This window comes from Bos mutus, chromosome X (genome assembly GCF_027580195.1).
Source record: "Bos mutus isolate GX-2022 chromosome X, NWIPB_WYAK_1.1, whole genome shotgun sequence".
NCBI lineage: Eukaryota > Metazoa > Chordata > Mammalia > Artiodactyla > Bovidae > Bos > Bos mutus.
Genome location: NC_091646.1, coordinates 25,033,221 through 25,057,431, shown reverse-complemented (window position 1 = coordinate 25,057,431; position 24,211 = coordinate 25,033,221). Strand labels below are relative to the sequence as shown.

Below are 24,211 nucleotides of genomic sequence, written 5' to 3'. Positions count from 1 at the left end.
CCCTAACATATAAAGAGCTTCTTCCACACATGAGTTGACATACAGTAGACAGTATTCAAACTTCAGATCACTCATACTAAATGGGGTTCCTGTGACAAAAGGTCCATCTTAATGGTATCAAATTGTGGTTGAAAAATACCTTCCTGGCTATATCACAACTCCTTTCTTACTATGCAGCCAACTGCAGCCTTGGCTGCAAGGGGTAGTGAGAAATGATCTTGAGCTATGCTTCCATAAAACAACATTTTAAATTCATTGGATTAGATTCTGTTTTCCTTTACAAAACTGTATTTGACCCATAACAAGGCTGACCTGCTACTGCAATATCTTCAGCTGATCTGTGACAGGTACCTCCCTAGCTGGCCCGGACTTTGTACTAATGAGTATATCTATAACGGCATCAGACATCAAAGAGTTTCTTGCAGTGAAGCTATACATGATCCACAGCCCATTATAATCCCCGATTCTGGCTAGCTAACTCAGTGCTGCAGGGTTTGGAGAGAAGGATGGGCAAGTGAGTAGAGACAGCTCAGTGTTCTGACTCTCAGTGATTTAAAAAAGCGCAGTATCACTAAGTTAGATAACTTGCTCTAAAAATAAAACACCCTAGCCCCTCTTCCTTCTTGTTTTCAAAATTAACAGCCAGAATAATTGTCAAAGAAATAAATAAAAGAATTTTAAAGTCTTCATCTAAACACAATATTGTGAAACAACAAATGAGGGAGATATTAGGAAAAGGAAAGATGACTTTTCCCCCTTTCTAAAGTAACAAAAAGTAAAGGAGAACCACACAACGTCGAAAGCAGGGCATCCCAGTGTCACATGGGACAGTCTGACCATAAGCGCTGGATGCTTTTGGTTTAGTAAAACAATAGCCCAATGCTTGCTTTGACAGCACATAGTCTAAAATTGGAAAGATACAGAGACGATTAGCATGGCTCTCGCACAAGGATGACATGAAAATTTGTGAAGCGTTCCATATTTTTAAGCAGTATGTTTCTATGTTTCTCCTCAGAATGAAATGAATGCTGCAAAGGTCAAAAACAGAAACAAAATACAATAATCCCAAATGATGTTTTCTCTTATCTCCTTTTTCTCCATGGGAAAAAAGACTGAAATGATTGGAAGAACACTGCAGTTTTCAGGTTCTTTTGATTATTGCTTATGTGACCCTGGGCAAGGGACTCTCCCTCTCACTAGATCCCTAGTTTCCTATCTGTAAGTTGTAACAATCTCAACTGAATATTCTACATTCGCAGGTTTTGATTTGCTAGGTTTGTGAAGCGCTATTATGGGTATGAGTGCTCTCATTAACTATTTCAATTATCTGACTCATCTAGCTGGTTGAGGTGAGTTTCAGGATCAGCCATTGCATGGATTTCAGAGCTTTCTCATTACCACACCCAGAGTTTAAAAGAAGAAGAAAGAAAAGCAAAAAAACTAATACTCCACTGTATTTCTGAGCACCAAAAAAAACAGAAGGTGCATGTGCAAGACTAAGAAAGTTCTTTTTAAAACATTTAACTTTGAAATTATTTTAGATTTACAGAGAAATTGCAAAAATAGTACACAGTACCCCTGCTGCTGCTGCTGCTAAGTCGCTTCAGTCGTGTCTGACTCTGTGCGACCCCAGAGACGGCAGCCCACCAGGCTCCCCCGTCCCTGGGATTCTCCAGGCAAGACCACTGGAGTGGGTTGCCATTTCCTTCTCCAATGCATGAAAGTGAAAAGTGAAAGTGAAGTCGCTCAGTCGTGCGCGACTCTTAGCAACCCCATGGACTGCAGCCTACCAGGCTCCTCCACCCATGGGATCTTCCAGGCAAGAGTACTGGAGTGGGGTGCCATTGCCTTCTCCGAGAGTACCCCTGGAGACCCTTAACTTAGATTCCTATGTCAATGACTTATACATCCATCATACATACCATAGTTATCAAAACCAGGAAATTAACTTTACTGTAATTCTATTAAGTAAACTGGAGACCTTATTTGAATTTCACCAATTTTCCCTCTAATGAGCTTTCTCCACTCCAGGATCCAATCCAGGATCCCACATAGGATTTATCTGTCATGTTTATTTTAATCTCCAATCTCTGACAGTTTCTCAGTCTTTCCTTGTTTTCCATGAGCTTGACACTTTGCTCACTGGGTGCTTCTTCAGGTTGGCTCCAGTGTCCAGCTATCAGGCCCCTTCCTTTTCCAAGCACTTCCTTACTTTCTGGAAGCACAAGATGTCACAGACTCATATTTTTCCTGCCTCAATCCAGCTATAGTCATTACTCTGAGGATTCCCTGGTTCCTTTAATGGAGAATGGAATTTATTTGGTGAAAAGACATGTCTGGAATGCTTGTGGTGTGCCAGGTTCTATTCCAAGTGCCTTAGGCGGATCATCACATTTGAATGCTTAGGAACGCAGGTGTTAGTCACACAGCTGTGTCTGACTCTTTGCAACCCCATGGACTGTGGCCCGCCAGGCTCTTCTGTCTATGGGATTCTCCAGGCAAGAATACTGGAGTGGGTAGCCATTCTCTTCTCCAGGGAATCCTCCCCAACCCAGGGATCGAACTGCATGGAGAATTCTTTACCGTGAGCCACCACCACATCTGAACGCTCAGGAACTCAGGAGGTACGTGCTAATAGGAACATTGTTTTCATAGGGGAGGAAATTTAGGAACAGGCAGGGTGGGTACTTACCCAAGACCATATAGCTGGTGAAACCTGACCCATCAGTGGGAAAGCCTAAACAGGGTTAAGGAATACAGTTGGCACGTGAAAAGTTTCTCGAACATAGTAGTCAATAGAAAGTGAAAGTGAAGTCACTCAGTCGTGTCCAACTCTCTGCGACCCCATGGACTATAGCCCACCAGGCTCCCCTGTCCATGGGATTTTCCAGGCAAGAATACTGGAGTGGGTTGCCATTTCCTTCTCCAGGGGATCTTCCCGACCCAGGGCTTGAACCCGGGTCTCCTGCATTGAGGGCGGACACTTCACCATCTGAGCCACCAGGGAAGCCCCAGTCAATAGAAGGTAGAATTTACTACTATTATTATTATTACATGGTTCTCATAAACATAATTTCTGATGGCCTCATAGAATTTGAAAAGTAATATATTTTAATTTAAAAATATTTATAAAATACCATTCATTCCTAAGTTTTAAAAGCCTTTTGCATTGCATGGAACAAGTGAAACATTTTTTTAAAAAAAGAAACAGTTCTCATTAAATATTGAAAGAACATATACCAACATGGGAAGGGTTTCACTGGGTAATGGAATTACAGGTTAGGTTTCATAATTATTTTTATCTCTATATTACAGTTTTCTAGAAAGCATATGTTTTTATTTTCTGATCAGAAAAAAAAATAACCATGATAATTGGTATATTTTTTAAAAGTCTATGATGGGAGAAGATCAAGTAGTATTTAGATATTTTCTGATACTCTGGGAAAAATCTGAAGCTGACAGAAAGGATAAAGGGAGGGAGAGGTTGACTTTGCAGGATCAGCAAGTGGGAGTGAGAGGAAAAGAGAGGTCTATAAGAAGGCAGAAGGTAAGGCAAGGTTTATGCAGCACACATACAATTCTATACAGAGTGAAAGGAAATGCAAAATGTTGGCAGTGGTACTGGGGGTGACATTTTATTACAGTTTATTACACTTTATTTTTATCTTCTTGTGTATGATTTAAAAAATTTCTTTTGTATTTTTCCTTCCCTTCATAAAGATGAATAACTTTCTAAATTGGGGGAAAATGGTATTTACCATGAAACAAAAGGCAGAAAGTCTGTTTCCTGATGCAGAAGTTAGAGGTGCTGGGGGCGGGGAGGGGGGGCGGTGCTGACTCCAGCACAGGGGCCGCTCCATAGGAGCAGGTGACAAGGACAAGCACATCACAACATTTCTTGGGCTTCCCATTCTCCAGGGTTCTGTCTTTCTGGTGGCCAGTAGTAATACTGTTGTTTCTCTCTTATGGTCCATTTTCTCCTATCTTTCTTGATTGACTGTAAGTAGAGACTTCTAAGATGGATACTTTTCCACATTTTGACAGCTTGGATACTGGGTGACCCTTCAATCAATGGTATGTTGAGGAGATGTTGAATAAATGAAGATATTTATCGATTTTCACAAAAGGAGAACTGATCACTTTACAGCAGAAAAGCCAGCAGACACCATGTTTAGCAGGTGATAAAGGTAACCATGAGAGAGGAGATACATCAAGTACCCTCAAGTATGCACATCATTTCTATGGTTTTCTTACCAAAAAATGCACGACCTCAATCAAATCATGACATTGCATTCGACAAACCCAAATTGAGAGGCATTCTATAAGATGAGTGACCAGTATTCAGCCAAAGTGCCAAGGTCATGAAAGATATGGCAAGACTGAGTAACTGTCACAGATTGGAGAAGACTAAGGAGACATGATCACCAAACAGAATGTGGGGTCCTGGATTGAATTCTGGAGCCCAGAAAGGTCATGAGGAGGGAAATTTGTGAAATTCAAATAACGTCTGTAATTTACTTAATAGTATCGAACTAGAGTTATTTCCTGGTTTTGATAACTGTGCTATGTATGGTATGTAAGTTGTTGACATTACAGGAAGCTGGGTGAAGGGTATGCAGGAACTCCTTATACTATTTTTGAAACTTTTCTATAAGCCTAAAATTACTTCAAAATAAAAACTTTAAATTGAGGCTGAGCCATCGATATGTATTTACTTGGATGCTGATTTTAATTCCATTTTTCTTTCAAGAGAGGTTTTTGAAATGTCCAAAATAGCATTGACTTTTACTGGTCAAAGATACTTCCTTTTTAACGTCAGTAATGTAAGAAGATCCTTAAGTAAAATGTTACTTTCCTTGAGTCTCAGGATGACAGGTGGTGTCTATATATTCTTTCCAGTGCAGGCAGACCTCTCTGATCAGCTCATAAATGGTTCTAAAACTTGAATAATCCAGAAACCCTTGGGATTATGTTGCTAGGAGTCTTCTGCTCCTGCTAAATTTTCCTTGAGCAAACAGGGATGTGGTAAATATTCAGTCAAAAATAATCAAATTTCAAATGGATGGAAATTGCTGTGACTAGTGATAATTACACAGAATATACTGGTAACTCAGGACAAAGTTAACTCAGGACCTAACAGGATATATTCACATCAATATACCTATACATCTGGTTTCAGTTGCCGAAATATTATTATTATGCTTGTGATCGTATGCAATATTTGAAGAAAGTGTGGCACTGCTTTCTGTTTTTCCTCGCTCAGTTCCCATCTTCTAGGAATGTATATAGGTTGACATGGCTGTCCTGTGACTATGCTAGCTGCTAAGGCCCCTGCCAGGAAATTTTTGTTAAAAAACTACACAAGGTAGTAAGTAGGGTGGGCAGATGTGATGGATGTTGACCTTTCATAATTAGATAATGACAGAATTTATATCCTTCCTGGATAACAAGTGGCAGATATCACACTGCTTCAAGTATGGAGGAAGATAATATTGGCTATGAAAACAATCACAGATTTTGGGTTGGGATTTTCTGTGACGATCTTTCGTTAAAGTCAAGGGAGAGTCACTAAAAATACTAACCTAGATTAATTGTGAACTGTAATATCAAGAATTTGGCACAGAATAGGTTAAGCAATACTTTCTGAAATCAATTTTGCCAAGTGGACAGGGCAACTGAGTTATAAGAAAAACAGCTACATATCAACATGAAATGAGACTCTTATGTAGCTGGAAATTAATCTATGGGCTGTGATGTCTAGATCTCTAACTGAAGATGGTGCATGCTTCATCACTGAATACTCAACATTCATAGAGTGATAGGCCCAGCACTTCAGCATAATGCACAATAAGCCATCAAGCTTAACCTCCTTATTTTCCTAACATTCCCTCATTATGAGATGAGTATAGGATATTGTGAACTATTATGCCTATTATGAAGGCAAAGAACCATCATCATCTGGTAGAGTACTTAGTGCTAATGGAATCCTTATAAAAACCAAAAAACCAAAAGCAGTCACCCAAAGCTCATCAAGTGATTGCTTCAGTTATTTAACCACTCATGGAAGAAGAAACAGTACACAGATACATTTCAAAAGTGTTTCAATCACAGAAACTCAAAGTGGTAGTGAACGCTGCAGTAACCATCGAGGTATGTTATTTGTATATTGTAGATATGGTAGTAGTACAACCCACTTAGGTCAACTGTTTTCATGCATAGTTTTCATGCATACCATGGTATGGTTTTTGTGTATATCAAGGATAAGGAATAATACAACAGGACTACAAAGCTTTTGTGCAGATATGGAACTGTGATGCATGTGCTATCTAAATGGCAAATTAATTTTTTAAAGGCATTGTATATTTGAAATTCTAAGATTTTCATTAAAATTTGAGAATGTAAGGATTATGCAAATCGTCTTTATCCTGTGTGTCTGGTCATCAAAATTTTAACATATCAAAAATTATTTAAAAAACACTGGATACAGTGAGTAAACAGTGTATTTAAATAATTAAGTGGCTTATTAGTATTCATTGGCCAGTATCTTTGTAGTTTTTGAACTAAACATTTTCCAAGCTTTAAAGTGGTAGTGCAGTATTGCATTTTGTTAACAATCATGCTCCGTATTACTTTTCTTCAAAATGTTTTCATTATGGCATTCTTTTGCCTTTAAATGGGAAAATCGATGTGAACTATATCAATGATTAGTAAGATCACACATCTCTTCCTGCCAGATGCCTGAAAAGATAGAATTTACAAAGCCTGCAAGGAACTCTATTTTTAAGAGCAAGCCATATAGACAGTGATACTTTGCTTGAGGATACGAGCATGTCCCTTTGAAACATGAATGTGTAGTTTTAAATAATAGAGCCTTAACTAAACAACTGTTTTGAAGAACTCCTAAAACAACAGTTTAGTTAATAGTAAGAAGGTAACTTTGCACTTAATTCACTTTTTGGGTGGGGAGGAGGGATGCCACTTGGCTAGTGGGATCTTCCCTGACCAGGGACTGAATCTGGGGCCATGACACGAAAGCACCAGGTCCTAACCACTGGACCGCCAGGGAAGGCCTTAATTCATTTTTATAGTGATACATGGTTTTTCATTTATGTCATCTTACTGGAATCTCAGCAATAATCATGGAAGTTAGGGAGAGAAGAATTATCCATGCATTAGAAATGAAGCAACTCAAGCTTTGTCTGGAACTTCTGAAACAAGATACGTAAAGTGCGTAGTGCAGTGGTGGACCCTCTATACGGACTGGCTAAAAGGCATTTCCTTCCCTCCTACTCCCGAACTAGTCCAGTGCTCTTTTCTATTCAAGGCACTGCCCAGTCCTTGATTTAAACAATACATAAATGATTTAAATAATACGTAAAATAATTATAGATGAAACTTGAATGAAAATGAAATAAAGAAAACAGAATAAGCCCTTTAGTCAGAATATCTGCTACAAAAAAGAGCAATTCAGACATTTTCAATGTTAGGAGTTGCCATTATCTTTATAACTAGTGACCATTCTTGAACTGGAATGGTTTGAAACAAAAACTAGCAATCAAAACATAAGCAAAAGTAACTACTTAAATAGGATATCATGATAAAATGTTTTCTGAATAAGTGATCATACAAAAAAATACATCTCTATTAGCCAATGCAGCCATAAATAAAAATGTTAATGAGATAAAATTGGTCTTGATAAAGTAAAACAGTATTAAGAAATTGAAAAGGTTCTTATTAATATCAATTCATTTTAACATATTTTGAAAAAAATCTCAAATGCATCATAGCAAATCTTATTAGTTAAACCAGGAATCTATGACCATTTTTAACTCCTATGCTTTAATTTGTACATGTTTACCCCTAATTTAAGGATAACCATGAATAAAACATGGAAATCAGTATATTTTTTGTTCTGCAATCATATATGTTCTATTCTATATAATATTTCATCCTCCCTCATATTTTATTTGTACTCTACTACATAATATTCAGGTTTGATAACCTTGGCAATAAAACTTTCCTTATAAAATGTGCTCACAAATCTGAAATTGGTCAATCAGTTATTTAGGAAGAAAATGATATGAACCTAGTATTGTAGCAGTAAGTTCAAGTTAAAGGTTCAAAGTAGACTTTGACTAAGAAAATTCAAAATGCCATCATTTTCCTCCTGGATGATGAGATTTTCACATTTTACTCTCTCCATCTGACTTTATTTACCCTCTGATTGGTCCCTGCCAAGTATCTTTTGGTAACACAGATAATAAACTATTTCAGTAAGGACTTCTCTAAGTTAATCTGAGGATTATGATCACTGCATTAAAAATCTAAATAATAAATACAGAAGTAAAGTAAAGCAAGGCTACAGTTTCTCCTACAAAAATTCTTGAACTTTTTTCTCTATCTATCTTGGTCAGTGAGCTTTGATGGGTGTGCTTTAGTCTGGCTTAGTTCTACAAATACAAAGTCTCCATCCTGCCTTAAAAAACAAACCTATCACTTTCATACTATTAACTTGACTAATTTCAAAGTACAACATATTTCAAAATGCCCAGAAATCAACAAGTGTCAATTTTAAATGATATGCATTTAGATGAGACTCACCTTTAGAGAATCAAAACAAGCCACCACGCGACCATTTTCCACATGGCAAATTCTTGGCGGATGGGCAAACTTGCAATCTGCATCAGCTCGAGAGCAGGTTCCTCTCTGAAATTCTCTACACACTTCCAAAGTCAGCCACTTGGCATCACGAACCAGGGCAATACTGAAAGCCGTCATATTGAAAGTGAACTCAAAATCAAGTACACCTTCTCTAGGGCACTATTAGTGCTGCTGTTGAAAGGTTAAAAATAAATTCCAGCTAAATGTGAAGAGCTAACAGGTTGCTTTGGTGAAATGCTTCTTTGTTAGCACTTAGGGTTGAATTAAGTCAAATTCGGTCTGAGTAGTCAAACAAAAGGCCCACCGTAAAATAAAAATTGTATCAGAATAACCAAAAGTCAAATTAGAGACCAACTCTTAAGAAGGCAACTGTCAACGTTAAGATATTGAGTGTTTTGTTTTTCCTCTGCCAAAGTTACTTCAAATAACTGGCAGAATTTCAAAAGGATTCTGTGCTCTCCAGTTGATGTTTTCAATTATTCTTACAAAAGAGCATATGCTGCTGGCTGCCCGTCAATTTGTGGAATGGTCTCAGATCAAGGGGAGAAAAGGTTTTCTCCCTATATCTTGGATTTAAAGATTAAGATTGGTAGGATGTTAGAACTGCAAGATTTTTCTTTTGGTTGCAAAATCAGGAGGAGAGAAAATGACTATGAAAATTAAGAAAATTTGGGGGCACAGGTGGGGAGAGGGGGCAGTGATGGTGGTAGGGACACGGGTTTAGAAAGATACAGCTCTGAGGTGGAATCCAAGTTGCAGCGTTTTCAGAAAAGGCACTTTTCCAGAAACCTGCAAAAATAAAATAAATTAAAATTAGCTAATTTAACACAATGCTTTTGTTTTAAACTCTAGATTTGGAAAGCAGTAACATAACCTCTTTAAAACAGGAAGCATCTAGATACTGGGGCTTCCCCCGTCACTCAGCAGTAAAGAAACTGCCTGCAATGCAGGAGCCACAGGAGACGCAGGTTCAATCCCTGGGTCAGGAAGATCCCCTGGAGGAGGAAATGGTAACCCATTCCAGTATTACTGTCTGGAGAATTCCATGGACAGAGGAGCCTGGTGGGCTATAGTCCATAGGGTGCCAAGAGTCGGACATGACTGAGGAACTAAGCACACACGCATTCATCTACATACCAAAGGTGCAGCGCAGCATAGTCAGCCATTGTCAGTAAGAAGGCCATTTCCCAGTGTAGAATTCTACTAGTAAAAGAAAGCCACCTCTTTTACTTACTGTTGAAATATAAGACTTGGCAACAGCCCAATTAAAAGGAAAAAAAGACTTGCATTTTGATCTGTTTGGGGGCAGAAATTCATCTGGGGTTCCACTGCACAGAAAATGCCAGACCCTGATGTGACATCCCTTTATGCACCTTTAGACACCTGTGTGTCTCCAGCTTTTAGAGGCTACCAAAGGCCTACCATTAAACTGGCTTTACTGTGGTCTGCTTGAAGGCTCGTTCTGCTCTCAGAATCCAGAAATCAGAAAGAGGACACTGTGTACTTGAAATGTAATTGTTGATGATCACATAAAACAGTCATGACATAACTAGCTGGAGACCCACTGCAAATGAGGTAGGGGAAAGACTGCAAAATGGAAATGTGCTTCAGTTCAAGAAAGAAACCCTTGAAATGATGCTGGATTTATTTTTTTCTGTGTATTCTCTATTTAGGTCTCAGTCTTTATGAAGGGATATTGAGAAACTCAGAAGGAAGTTTCAGCGTGGACAAATAAGTGAGACAGAACGCACTGTTCCATACACTGGTCATACATTGAATACTGTGCAGTTTTAGGGTTTGCACTTCAACCCACTGTCAGCCAGCAACAATTTCCAGGAACTCAGAGAAGATAAATATTAATTTGCCAGCATTCTACCATGAACACGTACCAAAATTAACTGGGATTTTCTACAGCCAAAGTAAGCTCGGAGTATCAGACAAATCAACCGATTGTTAATCCATCAAAAAAGCAGTATTAAAGTTCTTGAAAACATTTCATTTATTTTTTTTCTTTTTTTTTAAAAATTTTTTAACTTTACAATATTGTATTGGTTTTGCCATATATCAACGTGATCCACCACAGGTATACACGTGTTCCCCATCCTGAACCCTCCTCCCTCCTCCCTCCCCGTACCATCCCTCTGGGTCGTCCCAGTGCACCAGCCCCAAGCATCCAGTATCGTTTTTAAATAGTTTCTTCAGTAATTTTACAAAATCTGAATTTTTGGTTTATCTTTACATTCACCTGATTTTTTAGATACTATTAGGAAATTAAATATACGGAAAACCCAAGCTTATCCATTTAAGAGCAAAACGTGTTTCTCTAAGTCATTCTTCATGGAAATATTTCCAAAACGTATTATATGTAGCTTTGCCTTCTTAAAAAGTCCTGAGCATAATTTGACCTCTGGTTGAAGACTTAGGGTTATAAATGTCCTGGGAAGTATTATAATTCTCCTTCAGTAGCAGATTGTTAATCGTCACTTCTACTGGTAACTTCCCTTCTTGCCACAGTATCTGCCATGGTGGACTGTTCAGCTCCTTTCTGGACTACATAATCGTGAATGTTAATTAAGAGTTAGTTATTCACTATAAGAGAGGTCTGGGGACAAAGTACCAGGCTTTCATGCAGAAGGTGTGTGGTGTGTGACTACTCTTACAGATTTGGAAACCCTTTTGCAATATGTTCCATGCAGTATATTCTGGAGGGTTAAGGTTGTCAGGTGAATGACCTCTAGCAAAACATTTAAAGTATATTCTTTAATTAAGCAGCCAGATTGGGAAATACAAATGAAAATCACAAAGTGATACCACTTCATATCCATTAGGATGACTGCAATAAAAAAAGAGAAAAATTGGAGAAACTGGGGCTATTGAACATTGGTGGTGGGAATGTAAAACAGTGCAGCTGCTGTGGCAAACAGTCTGATGGTTCCTCAAACTGTTGAACAGTTACCATATGACTGAGCACTTCTATGCCTAGGTATAGACACAGAAGAACTGAAAGCAGGGTCTTGAAGACATATTTGTACACTCGTGTTCATAGCAGCACTATTCATAGTAGCCAAGACGTGGATACATTCAAAGTGTCCATCAGCAGATGGGTGGATATACAAAATGTGATATATCCACACAATGAAATATCATTCTATCCTAAAAAGGAATAAAGTATTGACACATGCCACAACATGAATGAACCTTGAAAAAATGATGCTAAGTGGAAGAAGCCAGTCATGATGGCCACATGCTGTATGGTTCCACTGATATTAAATCCTGAGTCAGAAAGCAAGTTAATGGTTGTAAGGGCCTGGAGAATAGAAGAAAGTGGAATGACTACTGAATGTGTATAGGGTCTCCTTTGAGGGCGATGAAAATATTCTGGAATTAGATAGTGGTAATGGTTGCAAGGTTTCAAATATACTAAAAGCCCATTCACTAAACTGTGTACTTTAAATGAGTGAGCTGGACAGTATGTGGATTATATATTGAAAAAGCTATTTATTAAGTCTAAAGAGACACGACAACAACAAAAAAGTCTCACAGGTGATAGAATTGGCTACCCCAATCTTTTCTTTCTTAGATACAAATTCTTCTAAGTAGTATTCCTAAGTTGAACTTCAAGAATAAATTCATTTCCACATCTGTATTATAGAAAGTACTTCTAAATGAGTATGTCATTTGAGTTTGTAAGTTTATATTTAAAGAAGTAGTCAAATTTAGTCCTATAACTAAATCATATAGGTTGCCTAAATATATTTGAAAGAAAAAATAACACAAAAGAATATATATCTATATAACATTTTTTTTCTCAGCGCATAAGACAGTGAGTAAGGTTCTGGAGGAAGATTTTTTTCTATTGGTCTATCAAGTACAGAAACAGTAATAAATAATAAATTTGAACTTTAAACTTTGACAAAGGAAAAATACAAACAGGAATTGAACTCTGGCCATGCATTTTATATAAGACAGAGGGAATGGGAGAAGGAATTTTCTTCATTTTTAAAATTGGCCTGTAACCTCTGATGGGCCCCTGGCCAGTTCCTCAAAACATTTCCAGCCAGAACTTGTCTGCATGTCTTCCTTCAGACTGGAACTATTTTTGGAGCTGGCACAGAACCAGCTAGGTGCAACAGCTAAAAAGAGCTGGCGTGACACTGCAGAGACGTTGGTTCCCTCGTGCAGCTTTGCTCATCTGTGTATAAAAGCCAGGGGTGAGGGGGTCCATTTTAAAAATCAACTTTGTTTGGGAGACAACACAACTTTATCTTAACTACTTTAGACTTGAGTAATAGGAATGCAATTTTGCTTTTCATGATTCTAAGGAAGAACTTAAGAAGTTACCATTTCTTAGTACATTTGTACTTGTATAATATTTTTATAGTGTTTTTATCTCATTGATCTTTGGAGCCCTAAAAAATACTCTACAGCATAGGAGATAACCCAAAAAAGACCAGAGAAAGAAATGAAGTTCAAGGAGGTTAAATTATTTATCTGAAGTTACACAGCCTTTAGTGGTAGAAGCACAGCTCCTGGCAAGATTCTCTTGACTCTAAATCTCATGCTTAGATCCTGGAAGAGAAATGTAGCAGTTTCCTATCTCTTATCTCTCTCAGGATTCTTAAAGAAGGAAAATCAAGCATTTCTGTGTAGTACTTATGATTCCTTCTCAAAGTTATGTTCACACATATTGTACTGCCATCTTCATAATATCTCCAAGTTGTACTATACCAACATTTATCCATGTCTACTATATGCCAAGCAGTGTTCTAGATGTGGAACAAGACAGATAAGGTCCCTGCCGTCATGGAACTTCCTATGCTCGTTTAAATAGAGAAGAAACAAAAGGCCTAGTTAAGTAGAATGATTATGAGAGTTTATGAAGGGCTGGAAGCAGACTCTAGGTATTCTAACATGAGCCTCCAATTCACCCATGAATGGTACATCAAGCACCGTAACTTAACGACACTCTTAAACACACACTCAAACATTATTGAATAGAAACAAGTCAAAAAAAAAAAAAGAAACAAGTCACTAAAAGCAGTATCCCAGAAATTACCAAGTTTTACTGCCTTTAGGATTCCTCTTGAAGACAGTACTACTGTTCCCATTTTATAGATGGGGAAACAGAGGTGGGGAAGGTTTGAGTCTTACACAACTTCATGTAGCTACCATCAAGACCTGGTTCAAACCCACCAGTCTGAGACCAGAGCCCACCTTCTTAATCATGTCACAATATTGTATCTCTCTTATGGTACGGATCACACTTTTTAGGCTCTTAACTTTTCTCCCTTATTAGACTGTAAATTCCATAAAAATAGAGACCATGTCTTACTTAGTTTTTCTCATTTCAAATTCGAGCATTTAAGCATTTCTTGGGATTCTTACTGTGAAAGGTCAAAGATTAAATGGTAACTAACCCTTTCAAGCAAGGAGTTTTGTCAGTTGAGAACCTTCTAGGCTGACTGAGCTTTGGCCACCTCTGTCAGTTTCATATCTATCAGACACGTAAAGTCGAGTATTTTCTCATAATTCTAGCTTTCAAGTTGAAGACACGACTGAGCAACTGATCTGATCTGATTAATATTTGAAATTATTGATATATACAGCACTCAGTTTCCATAAGGAATGGTCTATTACTGCTCTTTTGATAGCAACAATATCTTATCTTGGATTTTTTTAAATGTCATGATTATTTTGATCGGGATTGCATTAAATCTGTAGATTTCTTTTGGTAGCATGGCCAATTTTTCCAATACAAGAGCATGGGATATCTTTCTATTTCTTTAAATCATCTTCAATTCCCTTTAGCAATGTTTTATTGTTTTCAGAATATAAGTCTTTTATTTCCTTGGTCAGGTTTATTCCTAAGTATTTTTTCATGTGATTTTTAAAGGGGATTTTTTTTTAACAGAATTGGAACAAATAATCCTAAAATTAATATAGAGCCATAAAAGACCCCAAACTGCCAAAGCAATCTTGAAGAAAAAGAAAAAAGCTGGAGGTATCACGCTCCCTGACTTTAGGCTATACTATAAAGCTACAGTAATCAAAACAGTGTGGTACTGACACAGAAACAGACACATGTCAACGGAACAGAATAGAGAGCAAGAAAATAAACTGACACACCTATAGTCAATTAATTTTCAACAAAGGAGGCAAAAAGATACGATGGAAAAGACAGTTTCACTGCAGCACTATGTACAATAGCCAAGATAAAGAAAAAGTCCAAGTGCCCATCAACAGATGACTGGATAAAGAAAATGTGGTGTGTATATATGTGTATGTGTGTGCGTGCTTAGTCACTTAGCCACGTCAGACTCTTTGCAACCCCATGGACTGTAGGCTGCCAGGCTACTCTGTCCAAGGGGATTCTCCAGGCAAGAATACTGGAGTGGGTTGTCACACCCTCCTCCAGGGGATCTTCCCAACCCAGGGATTGAACCCAGGTCTCCCGCATTGCAGGCAGATTCTTTATCATCTGAGCCACCAGGGAAGCCTATATATATATATATATATATATATATATGTATGTATATATATATATACATATACACACACATAATGGCATACTACTGAGCCATAAAAATGAAATATTGCCATTTTCAGCAACATGGATGGACCTAGAGAGTAGCATATTAAGTGAAAAAAGTCAGACAAAGACAAATATCATATATCACTAATATGTGGAATTTAATATATGATATAAATGAACTTATTTATAAAAGAGAAACAGACTCACAGACACAGAAAACTAACTTACAGTTACCAAAGGGGAAAGGGACAGGAAGAGATAAATTAGAAATTTAGGATTAGCAGATACAAACTACTATACATAAACAAATAAACAACAAGGTCCTACTGTATAGCATAGGGAATCATATTCAATCTTATAATAAGCTATAATGGAAAAGAACATGAAAAAATATATATATTACATATATTTAAAGGTTCACACATTTTCTCATGGAATTTTTCTTGATGGTAAAACAAAATAAATAAATATTTTCAACTGATACAATGGAAATAGTACCTTGCTCCAGAGCGGCTTGCAAGGTCACTGACAGCAGCTACTTTCGCCCTCACTTTTTGCTACATTTTCCTCATCTCCTCCTTTCTTTTACCTCCCCTTCACAAGTCAGCACATAACACAGAAACATTGCCAATGCCTGGTCCAGAAGATCACAAAGATGTTCTCTGGCAGCTAAAGCAATATCTCAAGAGGCATTTCTTTAAATGCATTTATCAACCTCCTGAATAAACAATGAAAACAATGTTTTCTTTCTTTCCATTTTAAGCTTTCCTTACATCTGTATTACCTCGGAATTCCTTGTGGCCATTTATTTTGGCTCTATGAATATATGACATGCCTGCCACACACTGCTTGAATTGGCAGGCTGACAAAGTTTAAAAGCTTTCAAGTTTTCGAATTTGCTTCAAGTTCTATTTCCCTCACGTGTTTTGCTTAGTGGTCCACCAATCTGTGTTCTTCAAGCATATGAGAGGTCCTCAGATCTACATATGGAAACCATGATTTCACAAGCATCTGATGGAAAACTGAGTTTTCTATCTGAACAAAAAAATAGTCTCTGAAAATAAGGATATTTCACCTATGTGCAGAATTTTTTCATTAAGCTTTAAAAAAAAAAAAAAAGCCTCACTGAATTTTTTTCACAATATTCCCAGGATAATAGCTTTATCTTTTACAAAACTCAGGTAAGTCAAATTATTCTATTTCATAAAGCAATTATTTTATTATTTTATTTCATATTTCATTATTTTATTTCATAAAACCTCAGTTCATACACTGGTCATAAAAGGGAAAAAAAAAAAAAACAGGTGCTACAGTGTCTCTTTCAAACATACCTCTGGCAACAGATGTGATTGGTTTTGTTGGTCAGAGGAGTTCATCTTTTAAAAAATAAAAAAAGATCTATCTCTTTAAAAATAATATATTAAATTATGAGAATTTGCTAATAAATGCCGTGTGAATATTTAAAACTAATCCAGTTTAACGTAAAAACAACCTAAAACTGGATTCTGAACACAGTCGTTATATAAAAGCACTGGTTAATTGCTTATGTCTGTGGGACAGAAATCCCAGAGCCACTAAAAGATAACAAAAAAACTGAATTTAAAATTGAAGACGACAGGAACTTAATATACTTGGCAATTAAAACCCTATAATGTTCAAGCATTTGAGATGAAAGAAATACAAAATGTCACAAGACTGATTGCATTTAATATGTGTAGGGTGATTTTGCTGAAGATGCATTCAACAAATATTTATTGGGTATCCAACTGACCTAGGCACTGATCCAGGTGCTGGGGATGCAAAGGTGAACAAGATTAAATCCTGGTCCTGAGAACTGTACATTCAATTGGTTGGCCATGAATGGAGATGGGAGAGTGGCGAAAATAAACAAAAAATTGTACCATCATTCATTTTATCTATTTAAAAAATACCTATTATGATTCCCTAAAGTTCAAACAGATGAGGTCTTTAAAAACATTCATGTGGAATAATAAATGTTGGTGAAGATGTGGAAAAAAGGGAACCCTTGTACATTGTCAATGGAAGTGTAAATTGGTGCAGCCACTGTGGAGAACAGTATGGAGGTTCCTCAAACTAAAAATAGAACTGCCATATGATCCAGGAAATCCTGGGAATACATCCCAAGAAACTGAAAACACTAGTTTGAAAATGTACACGCACCCCCAATGCTCAAAGGAGCATTCTTTACAACAGTCAAGATATGGAAACAACCTAAGTGTCCATCAACAGATGAATGGATAAAGAAAATGTGGAATACATATACAATGGAATACAACTCAGCAAGAAAAAGGAATGAAATGTTACCATTTGCAACAACATGGATGGACTTAGAGGGTATTAAGCTTAGTGAAATGAGTTAGAGAAATACTGTATGTTATCACTTGTATATGGAATAAAAACATTAAATGAGTATCAAAAAAGCAGACTCACATAGAACAAATGAGTGGTTGCCACTGGGGAGAGGGAAGGGGAGGGGGCAATTTAGGGGTAGGGGGTTAAGAGCTACAAACTATTATGCATAAAATGAGCTACAAGAATATATTGTAGAGCACAGGGAATATAGCCAATATTTCATAAGAGCTATAAACAGAGTACAATCTTTCAAAAATTGTGAATCACTATGTTGTATACCTGAAACTTTTATATTAATAAGATCATAAATCAACTATATCTCAATAAATAAATTAAAAAAATATTCATGTGGGAAAATATCGGTTAATCAACAAACATTCATTATGTCCACCAACTATAGGCACAGACTTATGTCACACGCATCGGGGGAACCAGATGAGTTTAAAACACTGCCTGTACTCAACAAACCTCTATCGAGTTTGGGAGATACAAACAACATGATGTGAAATAAAAGCTAACAATGTAGACAACTGGGGCTTTTCAGGCGGCTCAGTGGTAGAGAATCCACCTGCCAAGCAGGAGACACAGGAAACACCGGGTCAGTCTCTGGGTGGGAATGATCCCCTGGAGAAGGGGATGGCAAACCACTACAGTATTCTTGCCTGGGAAATCCCATGGACAAAGGAGCCTGGTGGGCTCTATGGTTCTTGGAGTCACAAAGAGTCGGACACAACCCAGCGCCGAAACAGCAGCAGCAGTAATGTAGACAATTAACGGCAAAATTCAATGACATTAACAACAAACGGGATGAGAGTTCTGAGAAGAGGATATCACTCAGGCCTGAAGTTGTCAAGGGAGTTTTCTAAGAAGAGAAAGTGGAGCTGGACCTTAAAGAATGAGAAGGACCTAGGTGAGGGCAGAACCTAGGTGAGGGTGGAGGGTCAGAGAGACTTTCTGGAGAGAGGAACAGCACAGATGAGGATGAGAAGCTTTTGTAGGATGGTGAGCAGACATGGGCTAGCTAGGATAGCAGGTTATACTGTGGTAGAGAAACTATGGTGTAGGTAGTTTCTGAAGATTCTTAAAAATGGCTCCAGGAGTGTATGCTTACTACACAAATAAAAGATTTTAAGCAGAGTAGAAACTTAGTGGCCATAAACACAGTATGGTTAACAATGATCCGCCCTTGAAAAATTGTTTTATTTAAGGAGCACACAACACTATCAGAGCAAAGTTTACACACCTGACACACTCTGGAAGAAGAAAAGATGAGAGAGAAGTGGGTGGAAGCCAGAGTGTTTCTCTCTAGTTCACAGGCTTTGGGAGGATATGACAGGCAATGATTCAAATCAGGCTGGCATGAAAAGTAGATAAAGAAACAAATGGAAAGTGCAGCTTCCTGCTTTCATTTTAATTACACATTTATCAATGACCCCCATCATTAAGGTCACATAACTATCCCAATTTTACAAAGTAGCTCAAATGCTTTTCAATCTCAATCTTTTAAATTCCTTTTAAAAACATACTTGAAATTTCAACAAGGACTTTTTTTTTTTCAGATTTTCTTACAGAACAAGCACATGCCAGGAATTACATTTAGACAGCAATTTTTTGCCTGTAACGGCATCCTGTAAATTCTTGCTACAAGACTTTAACCAGTACCTCAGTGACTGGAAAATGTTCACACTCCTCCCAAAGTACATACTGAATTGAACTCAATTGAATTTTCATGGCCAATTTACTCACTGATAAGATTTGGTCGAACACTGACTATTCACCAACACACACACGTGCAACAAATTGCAAAACAATTATCAGAAGCTATCACAAAATGTTTAATTATCCTTTAAATACTTACAAACAGCTCAAGGAACTCTAGTCAAATTTGTGAGTCACATAAGAATGACTATTGTCAGAGAGGTAAACTAAAGTAGCATCTACATGATTTGATCATGTAAAGGGATTCATCACTATCTCATAGGCATCCTTACCTGACTTCATCACTGGTATTGTGTCCAATAAATTCAGACTCTCAATCTCAGTACAAAACCTCCAATCCTTTTTAGGAGCACTTATAAGACTAGTGAAAGGATAGAGGAAAAAAGCTTTATGGCTGAAAAAGCTGGACGAGGACCAAACACACCCTGATTTCAAGGATCAAGTAATTTAATACATCAATGCCCAAAGTTCTAGTAGACTTGAAGGGAGTTTTCTGGGAAAGTAAATTTCCTGAGCAAGAATACACAAGAGTTCTATCCTCTATCTCTGAAGTTATTGTTGCTAGAAGCATGATTTCACATTCACATTATACACATGGCTGTAATGTATATCTGTAAGCTAATTGCCTAGAGTTAATTGGAAAGCTGGCTACTTTAGTAAAGAGTTATTCACCAAGAAAAAAAAGGGAGAGGACTCAAAATTAGAAATAAAAGAGTAGATATTACAACTGATATCACAGAAATACAAAGGATTATAAAAGACTACTATGAGGAATTAAACACTAGCAAATTGGACAACCTAGAAATACTGGATAAATTCCTAGAAACACACTACTGACTAAGTCCAAATCATGATGAAACAGAAAACCAGAACAGACCAATAACAAATAAGGTGATTGAATCAGTAATCAAAAACCTCCCAACAAACAAAAGTCCAGGACCAGATGACTTCACTGGTGAATTCTACCAAACATTCAAAGAAAAATTAACATCAATCCATCTCAAAGTCTTCCAAAAAATAGAAGAGAATGGTTCTTTTCCAAACTCATTTTACAAGGCCAGCATTACCCTATCAAAACCAGCCAAAACTGTCACAAGAAAAGAAAATTACAGGTCAATATCCCTGATGCACATAGATACAAAAATCTTCAATAAAATATTAGCAAACTGAATTCAATAATACATTAAAAAGATCATACACCTTCATATAATATACAAATACCAAATCAGTATGCAATATATCTGAAACTAATATAATGTATGTCAATTATACCTCAATGAAATTTATTTTATTTTTTAAAATTTTTATTATTTATTTTAAAAATCCTGGTCAAGTGGGATTTATTCCAGGGATAGAAGGCTGGTTTAACATCTACACAACATTAACAAAATGAAGGATAAAAATCATATGATAATCTCAAGAAAAATCATCTGACAAAATTCAGGACCATTTATGTTAAAAACTCTCAACAAAGGGTATAGAGGAACATAATAAAAGCCATATACAACAAGCCCACAGCTAATATCATACTCAATGATTAAAAGCTTAAAGCTTTTCTGCTAATATCAGGAACAAGACAAGTGACATCTTCAGACATATTTTATTCAATGTCGTACTGAAAATCCTATCCAGAGAAATTAGGCAAGAAAAAGAAACAAAAAGAAATCCAAATTGAATGGGAAAAAGTATTTGCAGATGATGTGATATTATATATAGAAAACTCTAAAAACTCCATTAGAAAACTTTTAAAACTAGTTAAGTGAATTCAAGCAAGTTGTAGGATACAAAATCAATACAAAAAAGCTTGCTGTGTTTCTATACACTAATAATGAACTACTGAAAGAGAAAGTGAGGAAATAATCCTATTTACAATTGCATCAAAAAGAAGAAAATACATAGGAATACATTTAACCAAGGAGGTAAAATACATATATATTGAAAACTGTTAAGACATTATGAAAGAAATTTAAAAGACAGAAATAAATGAAAAGATACTCTGTGCACATGGATTGAAATAATTAATATTGTTAAAACGTCCATATCACCCAAAGCAATATCCAGGTTCAATACAAGCTCCATCAAAATTCCAGTGAGACTGTTTACAAAAATAGTGGATCAGTTCTAAAATTTGTATGGGACTATAAAAGACCCCAAGGAGCCAAAGGAATCTTGAGAAAGAACAAAGCTGGAGGGATCACACCATGGTATTGATTTCAAACTATATTACAAAGCTATAGTAATTACAGTATTCCATAAAAACAGACACACAGTTCAATGGAAAAGAATAGAGAGTCCATCAATAAACCCACTCATACATGGTCAATTAATATATAACAAAAGAAGCCAAGAATGCACGATGAGGAAAGGATAGTGTCTTCAATAAACAGTGTTGGGAGAATTGGATAGCCACATGCAAAAGAATGAAACGAAACCATTATCTTTACCACACACAAAGATTCACTCAAAATGGATTAAAGATTTAAACATAAGACCTGAAACCACTAAACTGCTGGAAGAAAACATAGGTGGTAACTTCCTTGATAAAGATCTTGGCAATGATTTTTTGAACCTGACACCAAAAATAGAAGCAACAAAATAAAAAATAAGTGGGACCACATTGAAATAAAAAGCTTCTGCACAGCAAAGGAAACCAACAACAGAATAAAAGGCAATCTACTAAATAGGAGAAAATATTTGCAAATCATATATCTGATAAAGGGCTAGCATCCAAAATACATAAAGAACTCCTATAACTCAAGAGCAAAAAAAGCCAAGGAATCTGATTTTAGAATGTGCAGAAGATCTGAATAGACATTTTTCCAAATAGGATATCCAGGTGGCCTACTGATACATGAAAAGATGCTCATTGTTAATCATCAGAGAAACCACAATGAGCTATCACCTCACACCTGTTAGAAAGGCTATTATCAAAAAGACTAGAAATATCAAATGTTGCTTTGGATGTGAAGAAAAAGGAACATTAGTGCACTCTTGGCGGTAATGTTGGAGGTTCCTCAAAAAATTAAAAATAGAACTACCGTATGATACAGCAATCCCACTTCTGGGTATTTATTTGAAGAAAATAAAAACACTAAATTGAAGAGATATATGCACCTCCATGTTCAATGCAGCATTATTTACATTAGCCAAAGTATAGAAAGAACCCAAGTGTACATGAATAAAGAAACTGTGATATACATGTATATATGATGGAATATTATTCAGCCATAAAAACGAATGAAATCCTGCCATTTGTGACAACATAAATGGATCTTGAAGGCCTTATGCTAAGTGAAATAAGTCAGAGAAAGACAAATACCATATGATCTCTTACATATGAAAAAAAATACATACGTACACATATATAAAACCAAAGTGTTCATACAGAAAAGAGATTGGTGGCTGCCAGGGGTGAGGGTGGCAGAAACGGATGAATATTTTTATTTGTTTGCTTCAATAAACTGAAATTTTTAAAAAGAATTAGAAGTGAAGAGTTTGGAGAACAGACAGGACAGACTCTTAAGTTCTCTATTTCCCAAACTTTATACTGTCCTGAGAATATCCTTAGTGGCCTCTAAAATAAGAATTCCATTTCTCTCTCGATATTTCAGAGTGATTTATACTGGATTGGAAATTATGAGTGTTTCTTTATAGAAAAATTTAGAGAAAATGTAAAATAGGCTGTTCTTTTAACATTTTTTAACCGAATTTTGGACAAGTAGTAAATGGCTTTGCTAACACTAAAGAAAGATGTGTAACTATAATACTATCATTATACAGTTGTCTTCCTGGCCCAGGTAGAATAGTTCTCTTCTATCTTTCAAGGTCAGTGTCAACAAGTCTCAAAGGAAAGATTACAAAACCCCCAAAGTTGAAAGGAATTGGAAAAAAGATCTCTTTAATTGTACCCTGAGAATGGAAAGCAACACCTAAACCCTGAAATATAATACTCATCTTCTATAAGAACAATTCTGAAATCTATCAACTTCAATTCTAGCTTGTCTCAATAAATGAGAAAATAACTTATGTTTCTACTTCTGTAAGGTGTATAGTTTAAATCCAGATTTCAGATTTTAAAAAGGAAGGCATAGAAAAATCAAGCCCATATCAAATATGAAAAAAACCCCAAATAACTGTAAATTACAGCAGAATTATCAAAGCCAGTAAGGAGCAAAGTAAACTATTGATTACTTCAGCCTTGAACAGAGCGGCCCAGAAAGGTTCATCTACTTGGCTAAAATGCCTGAAATTGTTAGTTTACACATGAAGAGTGCATAGTCTGATTTCATCATATTTGATATCTTATGGTCAGATGGGTGGGAAGATTCCAAACATTTAACCCAATTGTCCTGATTCATTTAGTTCCTTTCACTGACATCACGTTTCCATGTTTGAGCTTAATTCCTGGCTATGGGTGAATTTCACACTTCTGAAAACCAGAAGGGTGATCTCTGAAGCTTTGAATCCCTGGGAAAAGGTAGTCCCTTGGCACTAATATTAAAAGGACTTATTGACCCCAGTGGGCCTGTGTCTTCCATTAATTTCAATGCAACTGCCTCAACACCCTCTTTCAGTTTCAGAGAAAACCACCTTTGCACACATGATTTTGTCTAAATTTCCTCTCTACTGTGGACAAACTTTAGACTCTACTTTTCTACTACGGTCTACCTGGTCTTCTTTAATTTCTATAACCTTTTTAGAATCAGACTGAGCTCACATGCTTATAACCATCTGACCCTCCTGCTATTATAGCTAGCCAAAACATACAATCTGGCATATTCCTCCTGCTAACCCAATGTTTGGTTTTGGTTTCTCTTTTCGTACTTCTGTCTATGAGTCCATTTCTCCTTCTGTCCTCTGTGGTCAGAATAAATATACCAACTATTCCATTAAAAATATTCTCTATATCAATTTCAAATCAATTGA

General features: G+C 36.6%; 1 protein-coding gene and 1 non-coding gene across 12 annotated transcripts in view; one reads left to right on the top strand and one right to left on the bottom strand.

The window, feature by feature from the left end:
• Positions 1-24,211, bottom strand: part of MBNL3 (muscleblind like splicing regulator 3) — a 120,857-nt gene that overhangs the window by 60,350 nt on the left and 36,296 nt on the right. For 9 of the 11 annotated variants that reach the window (XM_070366664.1, XM_005893399.2, XM_070366671.1 and 6 more), the window contains exon 2: positions 8,602-9,450. In XM_070366664.1, coding sequence (XP_070222765.1) covers positions 8,602-8,778 — 177 coding nt within the window. In that variant the 5' untranslated portion in view covers positions 8,779-9,450. The remainder of the gene's footprint in view (positions 1-8,601; positions 9,451-24,211) is intronic. The other 2 variants (XM_070366665.1, XM_070366663.1) reach the window with 1 other exon arrangement.
• Positions 884-986, top strand: LOC138986612 (U6 spliceosomal RNA). The gene has a single exon (XR_011463416.1). It is a non-coding gene; the product is annotated as a U6 spliceosomal RNA (small nuclear RNA).